The sequence below is a fragment of the Canis aureus genome, chromosome 7 (assembly GCF_053574225.1).
Source record: "Canis aureus isolate CA01 chromosome 7, VMU_Caureus_v.1.0, whole genome shotgun sequence".
NCBI classification, from domain to species: domain Eukaryota; kingdom Metazoa; phylum Chordata; class Mammalia; order Carnivora; family Canidae; genus Canis; species Canis aureus.
Window position 1 is genome coordinate 28999665 of NC_135617.1, and position 17430 is coordinate 29017094.

The 17430-nt window shown below is 42.5% G+C and overlaps 2 protein-coding genes across 7 annotated transcripts in view; one reads left to right on the forward strand and one right to left on the reverse strand.

Moving 5' to 3' along the window:
- Positions 1 to 1234: 1234 nt before the first annotated feature.
- On the reverse strand, positions 1235 to 4486 carry RWDD2A (RWD domain containing 2A). Of its 3 annotated transcripts, none has more exons than XM_077903248.1 (3): positions 4343 to 4486; positions 3149 to 3489; positions 1235 to 2146 (listed from the first exon to the last, which is right to left on the reverse strand). In XM_077903248.1, exons 2-3 carry the CDS (start codon positions 3347 to 3349, stop codon positions 1469 to 1471), a joined length of 879 nt encoding a protein of 292 aa, XP_077759374.1. In that variant the 5' UTR covers positions 3350 to 3489; positions 4343 to 4486; the 3' UTR covers positions 1235 to 1468. The 3 variants fall into 3 exon arrangements, with proteins under 3 accessions (XP_077759374.1, XP_077759376.1, XP_077759375.1); XM_077903250.1 differs by lacking the exon at positions 4343 to 4486 and adding an exon at positions 4155 to 4336; XM_077903249.1 differs by lacking the exon at positions 4343 to 4486 and having other exon boundaries at positions 3149 to 4148.
- Positions 4448 to 17430, forward strand: part of PGM3 (phosphoglucomutase 3) — a 29152-nt gene continuing 16169 nt past the window's right edge. Inside the window, exons 1-6 of one of the 4 annotated variants that reach the window (XM_077903234.1) lie at positions 4448 to 4585; positions 5247 to 5326; positions 6150 to 6355; positions 9024 to 9208; positions 11555 to 11622; positions 16860 to 16993. In XM_077903234.1, coding sequence (XP_077759360.1) covers positions 6152 to 6355; positions 9024 to 9208; positions 11555 to 11622; positions 16860 to 16993 — 591 coding nt within the window. In that variant the 5' untranslated portion in view covers positions 4448 to 4585; positions 5247 to 5326; positions 6150 to 6151. The remainder of the gene's footprint in view (positions 4586 to 5246; positions 5327 to 6149; positions 6356 to 9023; positions 9209 to 11554; positions 11623 to 16859; positions 16994 to 17430) is intronic. The other 3 variants (XM_077903237.1, XM_077903235.1, XM_077903236.1) reach the window with 3 other exon arrangements.

Sequence of the window (17430 nt, forward strand, 5' to 3'; positions counted from 1 at the left end):
GCCACATCTATGGCTAGAATTAAAACATGAATGGGCATGTTGGATCATCTGGCAGGGCCAGTCCATGATGAGAGCCTTGGTTTGAAAGCAACTCATTCTGATCTACTAGTGTGGGGCAGGGCAGAGTAGACCACATGCCAAGGCCGCAGGGTCAAGATAGTCAGCTTAGTGCAGGGTCTGCTGTTACATTATGTCCTTGCTCTAGCTCAAGGACATGTGTCTGTATCCTAGACAGAAAGAAACACCAGAATGTACTGTTTCACGAAAAATCCTGTCAGCTCCCCAGCACATGTGGTAATGTTTGGCATCTAAGAGAATGTATCACAACATAGGGAGTGAGGCATTCATTCCCCTCCAAGTTACATCAGTTTTGGCATCCTGAGGGGACCAGGGCATCAGTGGGGGGCCTGAGTCCAGTAGGAGAATGAAACACTCTCTGCGAAAAGGCAGTAGGGGCTAAAGAGCGACCACTGAAACCAGAGAAAGTTGCAGAGTCAGCTCAGGACATCTCCTAACACAGGCAAGACTAGTAGAAATTCCTGGGGTGAGTGGATCCTTGGCAATGAAAAGGAAAAGGTGTGGCAGGTGCTAGTTAAATAGGGGTCACTGTCATCAAAATAAACTCTGATTTTTGACAAAGGCTGTTGAAGCCAAGAATTTTCAGAGGAAATAGCAGTGACTTCTCAAAATGCAGAGGTTGATTCTCCCCCATGGTGATGGAGCAGAGCCATCCACAGTGGTCCTCAACACTCCTGCCCTACAAAGCAATGTGTCCTGGTACACAGGCAAAGGCTGACAGTCTGCACTACTTGTGGAACAGTTTGGAGGCAAGAAACCGCATCTTCTTTGGGGAGAACTAAGAATACTGGTATCCTTATCCTTAGTATCTTTAATCAGCTGGTGAAACAGCCAGATGAACACATAGCATTACATGTCATCTTCATTACTCTTGAGATTTCATTGCTCTGATTCCTCTGCCATTACAGTTAGGATCTGGTTTTACTAAAAGAAAAAAAAAAAACTATAAATAGGAGGTTTAAAGTAAGAAATGTAGTCAACATGTGGTCTTCTCACTTCAAATAGACTTCGAATTCATTCTCCAATAATGAAAAAAAGAAAATGTGGTGTGTCATCATGTGCTAATATCATCCAAGAGAGGAATGTTATTCATGAGTTCAGAGCTTAATATTAACTATGGATTTGGACTCCTCTTAAATCAAGTCAGCTCCACTGGTTAAATTGACTTTTTATTAGTGTACAATTAAATACTTTTCAGTTAACACAAGAACAGAGAGGTAACATCACAATTGCACTGTTATAAAGTTTAAAGGCCTTTGTGTTTCATCACCAGGTAAAAATTCTGGAGCTAGGTGTCTCACAGATGACACTACCTAGCCACTGGCCCTTTTGTTTTGGTCTTATTGACAGAAATACTGACTTAGTGAAGCATCGGCCTCTTAATAGCTTCCTAAGAGTCTGAACTTTTACTTTCAATACCAAAAAGTATCTGGAAAACATGCTCACTTTTGTGTTTCTTTAGAAATTCTAAGAATTGGCCCAGATTCATGTGATAGTCATTCCTTAATCCATAGTCCCCATGGGCCTCAAGGAGTAGTTCTTCGAAAGAATCAAAAAGGCGCAGATCCTCTCCATTTCCTTCGGTTTCAACACTTTCAGCGTGCTTACAGGAAATGTGCTTCCAGTTGGGATACCTAATTGTGTGCCAGAATTCCTCACAGTGCTCTTTGAAGCCCTCCACACAGATTATGCCTGGCTTTCCTGTCATGCAAAATCCAGTCACATCTAACCTTTTCCCGACATCCAAAATCTTTTTTCTTAGGTCCTGTTGATATATATGGTGACTGTAGATCCACATTCGGAGGAATGTGTTCTTGACTGGCTTTGCTTGGGTAGATGGTTCGTAAACAAGCTTTCTGTTCAGGAAATAGGAGGCGCTATTGTCCTGTAACCACTGGATTGCTGCACATACACAGAGCTCACCTGGGTCGAAAGTCCCTATGTAGGAAGTGAGACCTTTGTTGAGAAGTAGCTGCTGCTGTCTGTCAAGCTCCGACGACCGTCCAAACAGCTGCAGTGCTGCATAGGGGTAGCTGTGAGGCATGGTTACTTGCAAATCAATTTTCACCTTAAAATGAAAATCAAATAGATTTAAGTAAGTACCATAAAATCACCTAAGCTACTTTATCAGTGACAACTACATGATTCTTAAATATAACAATCATTGCTACTATTAAGTGTCAGCTCTGGGCCAGAGACTATACTGAGAACATAACAGACATTACTCCCTCCACTTAGGCATTCATGACTTCCAGTATGTACTGAACACCCACCATGTGTCAGGGACCCCATGCTAGGATAAATAAGTGAAGAAGCCAGACATGATTTCTGCTCTTCATGAAGACTAGAGCTTAGTGAAGGAAACAGCCATTAAACTAATAGTTATACATCCAGGTACTTCATTTCAATGGTAAGAAGCACAGGGATCTGTTGAAATGTGTAACCAATGAGACAGAATTCAGTCTGGGCACCAGGAGATCTTCTGTGAGGGAATGATAGTGGAAGGATGAACAGGAAATCACCAAGAAGAGGGGTTCTCAAACGCCTAGTCCACTTGTTAACTCATGCTAATGTTGTGGAGACAATGGATCAGAAGAGGAAGGAAAATTCATTTTTAGTATTTAGATTTCCTGTCTGTATCTGCTTTGTGTTATGGTGCCACCAAAGGAACATTCATCCATTCCTACAGGTCAGTTTTGCTAAAGGCAATATTTAGATTTATAAAAATCATGATATATGTACAAGACAGTACATACTACAATAGTTGGAATGTTAAAACTGGTTAAGTGAAGAGAAAAATAACGGTAGTATGAGTCTCCAAGATGTTTTTAATACAACCATTAGACATATTTTGTTTAAAAAGATGTGCATATCTATGTAAAATTCAAGATATTTATTGAAGACAGTTTACAGGGCATCCCACAATTTTACATATTTCACTTTCAAACAAGTAAAGGATATACAGATTTAGAATAATCTCTATTTGCTTCCTGAACAGAAAGCTCACATTCCAAGTGTTTCCACTAAAAACTGGGCACCCAGCAGCGTGAAAACAACTCAGGGTACTTACCTTGGGCTCCTCAATCTGCAGGGTAATCACAAATTCGATTTTGGGTGGCAGCGCCTCCCTGGTGCCTTCCAAATATCTCTTTATATTCGTCAGGACATTGACATCTTCAAGTTTTACTTCTCCTTGGTTAGGAAACATAGAAAACAGCATTTCCATCTCTAGCAGCTGAAGCTGCAGGCATTCTTTCATAGAAGCAGACATGTTGCCTCGAAATCCACCTGCCAGGAAATCCGTAAGGGTCCGGGGGCCACTAGGTTTGTTAATTTCAGCGATGTCCAGAGAAATTTCCCGAAGGTCCCTTTCCGCGGAAGCCGTTTTGCAGGAACGCTACGCGCCGACAGCTAGGGGCACAAACCGGGACGTTTACACTCTTTCTTCGCTTTATCTCCCAACCCCCAAGTCTAAGATGCACAACATCCCTGCAAGATACCTCGTTAAAATCCCTCAGATTCGCAGTCCGTTACCTCCCCACCTCCGCCCGCACCCCCGCTTCCCATCTAAATCCCGCAATCCGGACGTTCAACAGGTGCTCCAAATTATTCCGTGGTAGGTGGTTGGCAAACACCTGCAGATGCTCTGCAAGCCCGAATTCCGGGAAAGGCAAGGGGCCCAGCTTGCGGCTCCGACTCGGGGCCCGGGCGTGGGCGGGGTGCGCCCCGGGGCCAGGGAGGCCCGCAGTCCCGCGAGGCTGGTCCGAGGTCGGGAGGGCCCCGCCGCCTCCGCCAGGTGCCGTCCCTCGGCCCCAGCTCCAAGGACCCTTCCCGAGCGGGCCTCTAGGGCTTTCCCGGGAGCCTCATCAGTCCGGGACAGCGTCCTGAGAGCTCTGGGCGATTTGGGTCCACCTGGCCTCTGCCCCAGGGGCCCAGCCTGAGGGGGGGGGGGCTCACAGGTACATAAATGCTTAGTGCGAGCTGGTGCGGGGAGACGGGCTGGGGGCAGCGGCTCGAGAAGGCTCCCGGAGGCAACGTTTGGGGAGATCTTAGGACAGTATGCGGGAAAAGGCCACCTTGTCTGAGGCCCTTCGGCGTTGGTCCCCCCCATCCGGGACCACCAGGAGCCCTGGCTTCCCAGGAACGCAAGAGTGCCCCCTCCGAGACCCCGGTCTGGAGGCGGGGGCTGCGTCTTTGCAGGTCGCACTGCTCGGATGGCCCACGACCCTCGGCCCCAACCCTCGGGCCACCGCGGGGGCCTCACCCTTCCCGGTCTTTCAAGGGAAACAGCCCCAAGCCCTCCCAGAGCCTGGATCCGCAGTTCCGCAGGCGCGGGCTGCGCATGCTCCGCAAAGAGGCGAGGCGGAGCCAGCGGATCCTCCCCCGCCGCGATTGGCTCGGGGGCGTGGCGACGGGCCGGAAGTCACGCAGGGCCACGTCCGCGGGTTCTGAGGGCTTCAGTCGGGCAGGAGGCGCCGCCGCGGGGCCGCCGCTCCACGAGCTGGAGGTGAGGGGGATCTCCCGGCGCAGGGGAGGGAGCGGGGCCCCTAGGTTGGCGGGGAGGTGGGCCCCGCTCACCTGTCCGTGGCGGTTCGGCCTGCGGGCGGGCTGACCCACCGAGCCGTGTGAGGGTCTCGTACTGGGGGCCCCGGACCAGCGGCCAGGACTGGGGGCGGGGGAGGGGGCGGCGGCCTCAGGGTCGAGAGCCGGGAAGCGTGCGGCCTTCGGGGGCTGGAAGGAAAGCGGAACGAGCAAGCGGTTGGTAATTGAATGGAAAGAAGGTGGATGCTTTCAACTTTTTTTTAGAGTGGTCGCTGTTTGGACTTGTAAGGACTTTGAGTAAAAGCGTTCGCACGTTCGCTTTTATTGAACATAGTATATATATATATATATTTTTTTCTTTTTTGGAACGTAGTTTTAAGACCGAAAACGCTTTGAAGGGTAGAAGCATTTTATCTTCTTAAAAAAAAAAAAAAAAGATTTCCTGGATTTAACAGAACTGGTTTACGCCCTGAGGAATAATCATGATATGTTCCCCCGAACGGTCAGTTTTTAACAAAATGTGCGCACGCTTGTGAAAGAGATTTGATCACTTGGGGCCAAACTAAATTAGCTTGCAGATTACCAGCCTTTTTTTTTTTTTTTTTTTTTTTTTTTTTTTAATACAGCTGGACGAAAGCAAAAAAATTTTCACCATTTCCTTTAACTTTTGTTCATTGAAGCAACAAAGGACAGGGAAGAAAACAAGGTAGGACGGCTGCTCATCTCTGGGCTCGTTGGGAATGAGACTGACCCGAGAACTGAGTAGTACGTGCAGCGGAGGTTGGACAAAGGCCAAGTTCCACCTAAAATTGGAGTATCCCAGAGGAAGAAGTACTAGTGGTCTAGGGGCCAATTAGAGATAAAAAGAAGATGTTACCACTTTCAGAGGGTAGTTTAGAAGGGTGTCCTGATCCTTCCTTATGAAAATGGAAAAATCCACTGCAAGGTATATTAGGAGGTCTGGGCAGCCTTGGAGAGGAGGCTGTTGCCCTTTGCCTTTCCTTTGGGCTTAAGTCTCTGTGGTCTGGGAGGAATAACAAAAGAACTGACAGATTCCCCAGATACTTGGGATATGTAGTTCATTTGACAGTATTGCCCTTGGGCCCCAGTCTGTCACCAGCTACCAAAGTAAATGTAGGTTATTTAACTGAGACCTAGGCTTAGGTTTTTCCATTTGTAAAATGGGGCAATCTTTGTGTAGGAGTTAATGAATCTATGGGTGGAATCTTTCATTTTAGTTGAGAGTGGACCATTTTAAGTTCCACCTGGGTCCAGGAAGGAATATCCCCAGAGCCAGAATGAGAGACGATTTGGGGATAACCTGCTATTTGCCTTGGAGTGGAGGATACAAGTTGGGCAGGATCTTCCCAGTGACCACCACTGGGACTTTTTCTGCCGTTCTTTTCTTTCTCAAACGTTCTTTGTGGGGGTTCAGAGCGAGGCAGATCTGTTAGTTTAGGGTGGCAGTTTTTGAAGCAAATGGTCCTCGAAGGATTTCTTATGATTAAAAGTATTCCTTAATTTTGTAGACATGGATTTAGATGCTATTACAAAATATTCAGCGTTACATGCCAAGCCCAATGGACTCGTTCTTCAGTATGGGACTGCTGGCTTTCGAACAAAAGCAGAACATCTTGATCATGTCATGTTTCGCATGGGATTATTAGCTGTCCTGAGATCAAAACAGACAAAATCTACAATAGGAGTCATGGTAACAGCATCACATAATCCCGAGGTAACGCTTTTAGTGCTCTGATAAAGCAAATCTTTATTTACGGGAACACATCTTAGCGTCTGAACAGTTTGACCTGAAGTACAAATTTGGATTCTAGGAATGTGCCTACTCATTATGTGCCTTTGGATTTGTTTTTTTGTTTTTTTAAAGATTTATTTATTTATTCATTCAGAGAGAGCGAAGAGAGAGGCAGAGGGAGAAGCAGGCTCCCCGTAGGAAGCCTGATGTGGGATTCCATCCCGGGTCTCCAGGATCACACCCTGGGCTGCAGGCGGCGCTAAACCGCTGCGCCACCGGGGCTGCCCAAGTGCCTTTGGATTTGAAATGGCTTTTTCTTAAAGATTTATGAGAGAGGGATCCCTGGGTGGCGCAGCGGTTTGGCGCCTGCCTTTGGCCCAGGGCGCGATCCTGGAGACCCGGGATCGAATCCCATGTCGGGCTTCCGGTGCATGGAGCCTGCTTCTCCCTCTGCCTGTGTCTCTGCCTCTCTCTCTCTCTCTCTCTCTGTATGACTATCATAAATAAATAAAAGTTAAAAAAAAAAAAAGATTTATGAGAGAGAGAACGAGAACGTGAGGAGAGGGGCAGCAGGAGACAGAATCCTAAGCAGACTCCCCATTGAGTGCAGAGCCTGACCCTGGATTGGATCCCACAACCCTGAGGCCACGCACAACACACAACCCGAGCTGAAATCAAGAGTCAGATGCTTAACTGACTGAGCTACCCAGGCACCCTGAAGTGGCTTTTTCTTGATGAATGATCATTTAGCTCATGACTTTAAAGGTTGTGGAGAGAATGAAAATGAGAGTCATTTCTTGGACTAAATCCATATTAGAGAAATAACAGAATGTCCTTCCAAGTTGTATTGAGACAGTATCAATAACAAAAATGTTACTTGTGTTAATTTAGTAGAGATTGGAGGCAAGGTTGGGGATGGGGCAAACATTTGAAAAGGTTTAGTGGATTTTGAAAATTTTTAGACTGGTTTTCTATAGTTTCTTATTCTGAATGAACAGCCAAACAGGTGGTTCCACGTATATTAAAGTAAGCTTCGAGCAGGTTATTGATGAGGATTGATGGTTCTAGTGTTATGACAATTACATTTTTTAAAGATTTATTTATTTATCTTAGAGATTGCGAGTGTGCGAACCTGGGAGAGGCAGAAAGGGAGAGAAAAATCTCAGTCAGACTCTTGACTGAGCACACAGCCCAACGTGGGGCTCAATCCCATGACCCTGAGATCTTGACCTGAGCCAAAACCAAGAGTTGGACACTCAACTGAATAAGCCATTCAGTCACCTCCATTTTGTTTTTTAATCAAAATATTCCTTTTGACATAGTTTAGCTGTTTTGTTTTGTACTGCCTATATAGTTCACTGATGTGTGGTTTGAGTAATATGCCTCTGTTTGGTTACAAGAGCATGAGATTTTTGTCATTGTAGCTAAATCAGTAGCAAATTAAAGCTATGTAGATCTGTGAAGGAGTATAACCTTCCTCTACTCCCTGCCCCCAACACACAAAAGGACATTATTCGTTCAACTTGTAAATGTGGATCATTATAAAATGTGTGTCTGAATGTCTGAATTACCACAGTTGATTATCTTGTGGTCTGAAGCCTAAATTTATTGCTAGTTCTAGAAGTACTTCTTAAAACAATACTGAGCTATTTCCTTCAGTTGACATTCACTCTGAATTACATTTTTATTTCTTCCCCCTTTTCCCTCCCCCCTTTATTTCATTTGAGCAGAATGGAATTGGGAATCAATTTTCAGCTTCTGTCACTGACTGGTTGATATATTGGCCAGTGTGTTCTTAAAGAGTCCAGAGTTGGAATGCCTGGGTGGCTTAGCAGTTGAGCGTCTGCCTTTGGCTCAGGGCATGATCCTGGAGCCCCAGGATCCCGTCTCACATCAGGCTTCCTGCATGGAACCTGCTTCTTCCTCTGCTTATGTCTCTGTCTCTCTCTGTGTCTCTCATGAATAAGTAAATAAAATCTTTAAAAAAAAAAAAAAAAAGAGTCCAGAGTCATAGTGAGGAGGATATCTTGGTGTCCTTCTGCTCCATTTGCGTCCTGGTCATGTAATGCCCTGGTCATGTAATTGATGGTGAATGCACAGATGATAGCCTTTTTAAAAAACTAGTGTAAGCATAGTGGCTGGTGGGTTTAAGAGTAATATAGACTTGATGTTTTATTTATTTTTTGTTATTTATTTATTTAAAGATTTTATTTATTCATGAGATACAAAGAGACAGGCACAGGCAGAGGGAGAAGCGGGCTCTACATGGGGAGCCTGATGTGGGACTCAATCCCTGGGATCACACCCGGAGCAGAAGGCAGATGCGCAACCACTGAGCCACCCAGGTGTCCCAGCTTGATGTTTTAATACCAGCACTGACACTAGCTGTATGAATATAAGCAGATTACTTTCTCTAAATCTCTGTTTTTTTTTCAAAGTAAGAGTGGAATAAAAATAGGATTATTAGTAAGATTGATGTTTGTGGTGAGGATTTATATAAAACAGTCCATTCCCTGGGATTCCATACGGTCACACGTGAAGCCACTCAGCCATGAATGTCTTTTTTAGGGGAAAACAGCTAAGAGTTTACTTCTTCAACTCACCCTTCGTGAATATGCACAGATGGCTTATTGTTTGCTTTTCTTTTAAGGAAGACAATGGGGTAAAATTGGTTGATCCTTTGGGTGAAATGTTGGCACCCTCCTGGGAGGAACATGCTACCTGTTTGGCAAATGCTGAGGAACAAGATATGCCAAGAGTTTTGATGGACATCAGTGTGAAAGCAGCCGTGAATCTGCAACAAGATGCCTTCGTAGTGATTGGTAGAGATACCAGGTGACCATCGAACTTATTGGTGAAAGGAGCTTTGGGAACTTGACCTAAATGATTGCATCAGTTTTAGTACCCATAATAAACTGAAAGAATTAAGTGGAACTGCCCTAAGAGGCTCCTCCACCTACCTGGCCTTTTTATTTTTAGTAGGATGTAGGAGCTAAGTCACTCCTACATCTTGGGTTTTGGGGTCCGAGCCCCAACTCTAATACTATATGATTGGATCGGTTACTTAACCTTTGGAGCTTCCATATGCCCATCTATAAAATGTTGATGATAAAGCTTTTGTGAAAATTACATGAAATAATGTATGCAAAATACCTGACCTGAGAGAAGTACTTAACATATGTCTCCCAACCCTTTACTTCTGTAAGTTAATTGTTTTCTCTTAGAGAATAAGAATACCTGATTGTAATTCAGTATTTATAGAGATTTGCCTAATAATCTGCATTATTGTCGGTTCATTTTTTGGTATCATTTGCACATGTTGGATTTCACTGGAAAACATTAACAATGTATATTATTTCTACATACAATAGTCCCCTCCCCCTGCTTATATGCAGGGGATACATTCCAAGACCCCAGTAGACCTCAAACCATGGGTAGTACTGAACTCTTTATACCATATTTTTCTCTCTACATACATAATTATGATAAAGATGAATTCTTTTAAGCTTTTATTTTTATTTATTTTTAAAGATTTTATTTATTTATTCATGAGAGACACAGAGAGAGGCAGAAACACAGGCAGAGGGAGAAGCAGGCTCCATGCAGGGAGCCCAACATGGGACTCGATCCCAGGTCTCCAGGATCAGGCCCTGGGCTCAAGGCTGCGCTAAACCGCTGAGCCACCCGGGCTGCCCTAAGCTTTTATTTATTAGTGCATGTGTGCACATGTCGGGGGGAGAGAATCCCAGGCAGACTCTGCACCCAGTCCTGAGCCTGGAGGCAGGGCTCGATCTCATGACCCTGAGATCATGACCTGAGCTGAAATCAAGAGTCAGACATTTAACCAGCTGAGCCACACAGGCGCCCCTATGATACAGATTAATTTTAAGTTAAGTACAACAGGAGATCAACAATAAATAATAAAGAACAATTATAATGACATAGTGTAATAAAAGTTATGTTAGGGGCACCTGGGTGACTCAGTCAGTTAAGCGTCTGCCTTCGGCTCAGGTCATAATCCTGGGGTCCTGGGATGGAGCCCCGCATCAGTCTCCTTGCTCAGCACTGAGCTTGCTTCTCCCTCTGCCTGCACTCCCCCTGCTTGTGCTCTCTGTCAAATAAATGAAATCCATAAACAAACAAAAAAAAGTTCTGGGAGTGTAGTGTCTCTCGCTGTCAACATATCCTACTATACTGTACTCCCCCTTCTCTTTCTTGTTATTGATGTGAGATGATAAAATGCCTGCATGAGAGAGGATGTGAGGTGAATCACGTAGGCATTGTGACATAGTGTTAGGCTCCTGTTGACTTGATGATATGTCATGCTTCTGGACTACATTTGGCCTCAGGTAACTGAAACCATGGACAAGAGGGGACTACTTGTCATATTTGGCAGCTTTTGCATTCCTTTACAAAAAAGTATTGTAAAATGTTAGATTAAAAGTGTGCCTTAAAACAGAAGCATTCTCTTTAGTGTAAGATCTCATTTTAGAAATTCTTTCTAAAGAAAGTTTCTCATCATAGTCTTAATGATATGACAATGTCTAGTATTTTATCCTTAGTGTGTTACCAGAGAGACTTCTAAATACCATTGATTGTGGATTTATGGGTATCAGAAATAGCCTAGTGACTTATGTTGTGAAACAAATTATTATCTCACAGTGAAGCCATCCCACATGTAATTGCCTCTTACCAATTAATTATTTTAAATGATATACAACATTTTCCAGAAGGCAGTTATAATGATCTACTTTATTTTCAGATATATAATTTGTTATGACTTTTCCAAATGAAAAATAGGTTCTATATTCTTGGTACTGCATTATGCAAAGTGTGTGCATTCAGTATTTCTTGCTACTATTTTTAGGTAATGTATATATTGTTACAGTTGAACTTAAAAAGGTATTTGGGTATGGTGTAATTAGTGTATTTTTATATCTGTTTTCTAAATTCATTAAGAGCCAAACTCTTTCCAAGAAATATATTGTGAAAGCTGCTAGAAAATGCTTATATTTTACCTGTATTATCTTTGCAGTGTTTTCAGACTTGACAGGTTTTAGTTCAAATACACCAAACCTATTATTCTGAAATTTGTAGCCCATAATTTCTACATCTGCTTTCAGAACTAGCAACTCTTGGTTTCAGGGTGGGATGTGTTACTTTCTTCCTTTTCTTTTCTAGGCCCAGCAGTGAGAAACTTTCACAGTCTGTAATAGATGGTGTGACTGTTTTAGAAGGTCAATTCCATGGTATGTAGCTGTCCTGATCTAAATTAATCTTTAAAAAACTTAAATCTTTTAAGAAAATTGTAAAAGTAGTAACATTTTAGAAAATACAGATAAAAGAAGTTTTTAAAAAATGAACTTCCAGGTATAGAGGCACCTGGGTAGCTCAGTCAGTTAAGTGTCTGACTCTTGTTTTCAGCCGAGGTCATGATCTCATGGGTCATGGGATTGAGCCCCGTGTCGGGCTTCACACTCAGTGGGGAGACTCCTTGAAGATTCTCTCCCTCTGCCCTTTCCCCCATGTACAAGTGCACATGGTCTCTCTTTCTCTCTCAAATCTTAAAAAAAAAATGAACTACTAGCTATAAAATACTAGCTTTTAAATTTAAAAAGCTGGGCAGCTCCGGTGGCGCAGCGGCTTAGCGCCGCCTGCAGCCCAGGGTGTGATCCTGGAGACCCGGGATCGAGTCCCGCGTCGGGCTTCCTGCATGGAGCCTGGTTCTCTCTCTGCCTGTGTCTCTGCCTCTTTCGCTCTCTTTGAATAAATAAATAAATAAATAAATCTTTAAAAAAAAATTTAAAAGGCTAACATTTTTTTTTCTGGGTGTGCATATTTTGTTTTAGCTATAGGAAATTATATGTAAGAAATATTGATCTTAACTTTCTTTACTTCAGTAAAAGGTCAAAGTTCCTGATCTAAAAACCTTTGAAATTACTTGCAGATGTTTATCCTAGGCAGCTTTTGTTGGTATCACATATTCCCAAAAAACTAATCACATGTGGAATCAGCTGTTTCCTATCAAATAGTGATGGCAAATATCTTTGGCCTACTTAAATCTGATTTGAAGTTTTGCTGGGTCGTTTTTTCTGTTTTATCAAATGAAGAATTACATGACCAAAAATGGAGGCTAAGATCCTCTTCTCACATCAGTCATACCCCTTTTGAATGCTGAAGCTCCATTTTGCTTTGCGGTTAATTTCCCTGGTGTCTCCCTAGTTTCTCATTTAAAAATATCTTCTCTTGACCTTTTCACCTCCTTTCCAACTCCTTTGTGGTCTTCTTTCAGAGTTAATGGCCTCTTCCAAGAGCTTGCCTGGCCTACTTCTCTGCTCTTCTAGTCACTCCTTAGCCCAACTGCAGGCAAAGTCTCCTTTGCACCGTCAGTGAAATGTCTTTCTCAGCACTCATCTGAATTCTAATTGCCAAATCCAGTGGCTCTTATAAAGTGGGGATTTTTAGCTTGGGGCCCAGGACTCCCTGGGAAGTATGTGGTTATCTGCAGGGACCTGGTTGACCTCTTGATACAGTGTGCAGAGTGTTTTCCTAGGGAGAGGAGTTGTTGCTTTTGTCAGATACTCAAAGGGATCTGTGACCTAAAAATAACTTTCAGAATTGATATTTTGAAGTTTTTATTTCAATTGCTGTCTTGATAGCTCTCTACACTGTGACCTCCTCCTTTCTTTCTTGAGGCTTCTACTACTTTGGCCACTATTCCATATGGGTCTTCTGGGTGAGCTTTCTCTCTTCATATGGGTGTTCCTTATTTCTCCCTATCATTCTGCTTGATTTCTGAATGATCGTCTTTATTGCCAAAGCCCCAGCTGTGTATTATTATTCATTTATTCATACATTTTTGACTGCCTGCTATGTATAACCCTCCAGAGTCTTCTTTTTCATGCCAGTCACAACTTAAACCCATTTTGTATCATGATGTGTGCATGCGTACTTGTATGTATAACTGACACAAAAGTTATACATAAAAAAAAAGTTATACATCATATGTTATCAGTAAATAATACCCACGTTGCACAACTTGCATTCATCTGTGTTTTTTTTTTTTTTTTTTTTTTTTTTAGATTTTATTTATTCATGAGAGACAGAGAGAGAGAGAGAGAGGCAGAGACACAGGCAGAGGGAGAGGCAGGCTCCTTGTAGGGGGCCTGATGTGGGACCTGATCCCAGGACCCCAGGATCATGACCTGAGCCACCGAGGTGTCCCTCATCTGTAATATTTTTAGAAAATGCAAAAATGCTGGTTATTTCTCACCAAGTGGATTCCATGAACCTTGACAGGCTCAGATCTGCAATTTGTAAAGCACTGGTCTGAGTGAGGCCTTCACTTAAATGATCTGCTCTTATCCCAGCTTCACCTGGCCTGAAACTACTGTTTTCACCGTATTCAGATTGGTTTTTCAGCACTGTCATTCTGGCTCAGAACCATCACCTTGCTAATATTTTAGTCTAGAAAAATTTGAGAGTAATTTTTTTTTTTTGACTTTTCCATTGTTTCTCTCTTCAGCCTAGTGTACTCGAGGAAATGGAAGATTAATGTAGCCTTAGCATAAGGAGAATGGAGGAAGATAGTAGATAAGGTTAGGGAAGTAAGCAGGGATCATATTATCCCAAGCCTTGTGGGTTGTGGTAAAGATTTTAGTTTTGTATTTTTTTTTTTTTTTTAAGATTTTATTTATTCATGACAGACACACAGATGCAGAGACACAGGCAGAGAGAGAGAGGGAGAAGCAGGCTCCATGCAGGGAGCCTGACACGGGACCGATCCCTGGTCTCCAGGATCACACCCTGGGCCCAAGGCGTCGCCAAACCGCTGGGCCATCGGGGCTGCCCCAAGATTTGAGTTTTATTTCAAATTCGTGGGAACTCCATGGAAGGGTTTTATGCATGGGAATATAATCACATTTCCCTTTTAAGTCAGTTATTCTGGCTTTTCACTCTGGCTTTTGTGGAGAGAGATAGGAAGGTTGTAAGAATGGAAAAGAGACTGTACAAGTAGTTCATGCAGGGGTGATGATAGCAAGAGAAGTGAAGTTTGAATTAGTATTGACTTCAGGATTTTGTGACCTATGAGGAGACTAGAGCTATGAAGAATGGCTTCTAGGTTTCTGAGTTGATCAGTGGAACAGATGAGTAACTCTATATAATAGTCATTTTTTATTGATAAAAATTTATTGAGTAAATGTTTATTTGCTAGTGTCGATAGTGGTTACAAAATCCTTTTGTTCTGTCATTGTGTTGTAAGTCTTTTGGAATATCATTTTCCTTTCCTTATATACCCTCCATTAAACTAGGTTAAATACTGATCCACTTTTTTGAGTTCCTCCCCCTCTTCCCATGTGATCCTTGTGTCAGAGCCATAGTTGCCTTATAGAATGCCATTTTTGTTGTATAACTGCAGGGACTAAGTAGCTTAAATGACTTTTTGTCTTTAGTCCAAACTCTTGTGCTTGACTTTGAAGACCTTTGATGGATTTAGTTATAGAATATTTATTGGATACTGGTCCATCTCTGCTGTTTCTTCTGTGTCTTGCTCTTTTGGTGCTTTTCTTGTATGTTTACCTATTTTTGATTATAAGCTGTTTGTTTTTATTAGGAAATTATTTGTGGGACTTTTTGAGGTTTATGGTGAAGGTCTGTTTCTGTGGCAAAGTTTGGTTAATCCTTCTGCAGGGTGCCTGAGGGTGCTTCCTGACTGGTGGATAACAAGATTCCTTGGTGATGGAGTTTTGGATCCCTGTGGTTATGTGATTTGGGCTAGAAACCCAAGGGAGGCCTGTGCTTCTGGTAACAGCTCTTCAGGATGGGTTATCTCCTGCTCTGTTTGGTGTCAAGACAACTCTCCTGGGAGTAGGGTACAGTAGGTACTTGGGGCCAATTCACTTCTGACTCACCCTTATACCGAAGAATAGTTTTTTGAGGCTTCAGCTTCATGAGGGTTTGGTCTTCTACTGGGTTTCCTTCTCATCTTAAGTCAGCGTGGACTTTTTTCACTGAAAGCAGTTTAATTTCTGGTTTAGAGGAATGCTCTCAGAGCAAAACTGGCTTCCCAGAGCTCAAATTTTGAAGTTCCTCTCTTCACAGAGATTTTGGCATTAGTCCTCTGAAACTTGTTGGCACAGCAATGGTTTTTTAAAAGAGACTTTTGTCTGACATTTTTGGTTTTCAAGAGGAGGGTTCATCTGAATTACACAGTTTGCAGTGTTAATGGAAACAGTTCAGTTATTATTTTTCTATATTGCTCTATTTTTATCTTACCTGTCCATATTAAATGATTATTTATTATCAATAGTAGTCATTCATATTTCTTTTGGAATTGAGTATGTGTCCAATGTGTGTTTTTTTTTTTTTATAATACTACCAAACAATTAATTTAATCTAACTCTGACATTATCTACCTAGAGGTAGGGTCAGATCTCACAGGTAAAGGGCTCAGTGCCACATGACCCCTTCCCCATTTCAGAATCCAGTCACCTGGGCTTCAGACAACCCCCTCCTTGGTTTGGTTAATTTGCTAAAGTACTCACAGAACTCAGAGAAACATTTTACTAGCTAAATTGATTTATTATGGAGGATATAACTTAGAACAGCCAGATGGAAGAGCTGTGCGGGGCAAGGTATGCAGGAAGGGGCATGGAGCTTCCAGGCTCTCTGGGCAGCCACTCTCCCCACTCTACATGTTTACCAACCCATACCCCATCCTTTTGGGTTTTTAGGTAAGCTTCATTACATAGGAACAATTAATTAAGTGGCCATTGCTGTTTGAATGCCATCTCTAACCCTTTTCTCTTCCTGGAGTGGCAGGGGGCCAAGGAATAAGGGAGAAGTCTGTAAGTTCCTACTCTCTAATCACGTGGTTGGTTTCCCTGGCAACCAGCCCCATCCTAGTGTGCTTAAGGAGCTTTCCAGTGCCATTCTTTAGCGTAATAAAAGACAATTAATTCCTTGCTCTCATCACTTAGAAATTTTTTTTTTAAATCTTAATTTTTTAATTTTTTAATTTATTTATTTTTTAATTTATGATAGTCACACAGAGAGAGAGAGGCAGAGAGACAGGCAGAGGGAGAAGCAGGCTCCATGCACCGGGAGCCCGACGTGGGATTCGATCCCGGGTCTCCAGGATCGCGCCCTGGGCCAAAGGCAGGCGCCAAACCGCTGCGCCACCCAGGGATCCCCCACTTAGAAATTCTAAGGGTTTAGAAGCTCTGCCAAGAATGGAGACAAAGACCAAGTCTCTATTTCTTATTATAAATCACAACATCGCAATGTGGCAGTTGTAATAATTTCAGTGGATATTTATGTGTATTTCTGAATAATTTGGAAGTTGGCATTTTTGTTTTCTGAAAGGTCTTTTTTTTTTGTTTAAAGATTTGTCACTCTAAAATTCATGTGATATGAATACATTTAAACTTTTTTGTTGTTGTTTCTTAAGAAATGTGACAAATTGCTTTTTGTATTTCTATGATAGATTACGGCTTGTTGACGACGCCCCAGCTGCACTACATGGTGTACTGTCGAAATACCAGTGGCCAATATGGAAAGGCAACCATAGAAGGTTACTGCCAGAAACTCTCTAAAGCCTTTACGGAGCTTACCAAACAGGTGAAAATCTCTTGAACATGGTTAGGGTTTAAGCAAATGAAAAAAGTAACATCAGTTGAATAATTTATCTTATTTTGTTACTCCTCCTTTTTCCAATAATGTGCTGTATTTCCTTTTTCTTTCTAGGGCTCCACAAGGTTTGATCCTTGTATTCTGCTGAATGTTTGTTGGTATTTACTTGCCAATGCATGTAGTACATTAAGATAATTGGAAGAGAAAACATGGGGTTCTTGTGATTTCATAAATATTCATACAGATGAATTTTCTTGAGAAAACATGGGGTTCTTGTGATTTCATAAATATTCATACAGATGAATTTTCTTGTAGGGTTAATGTTAGATGCTGTTGGCTTCATACTTGAGTTGTCTACTGTTGAGAAAGATTTTTTTCCTGGAAGATTAACTTCTTAAACCCTGGTTGAGATTTGGGGGGTATAA

Coding starts and splice junctions, on each gene's coding strand:
- RWDD2A (XM_077903248.1), bottom strand. CDS start 3,349: ATGTCTGCTTCTATGAAAGAATGCCTGCAGCTTCAGCTGCTAGAGATG. Junction 2,147..3,148: donor TGCAGATTGAGGAGCCCAAG/GTAAGTACCCTG, acceptor TTTCATTTTAAG/GTGAAAATTGATTTGCAAGT.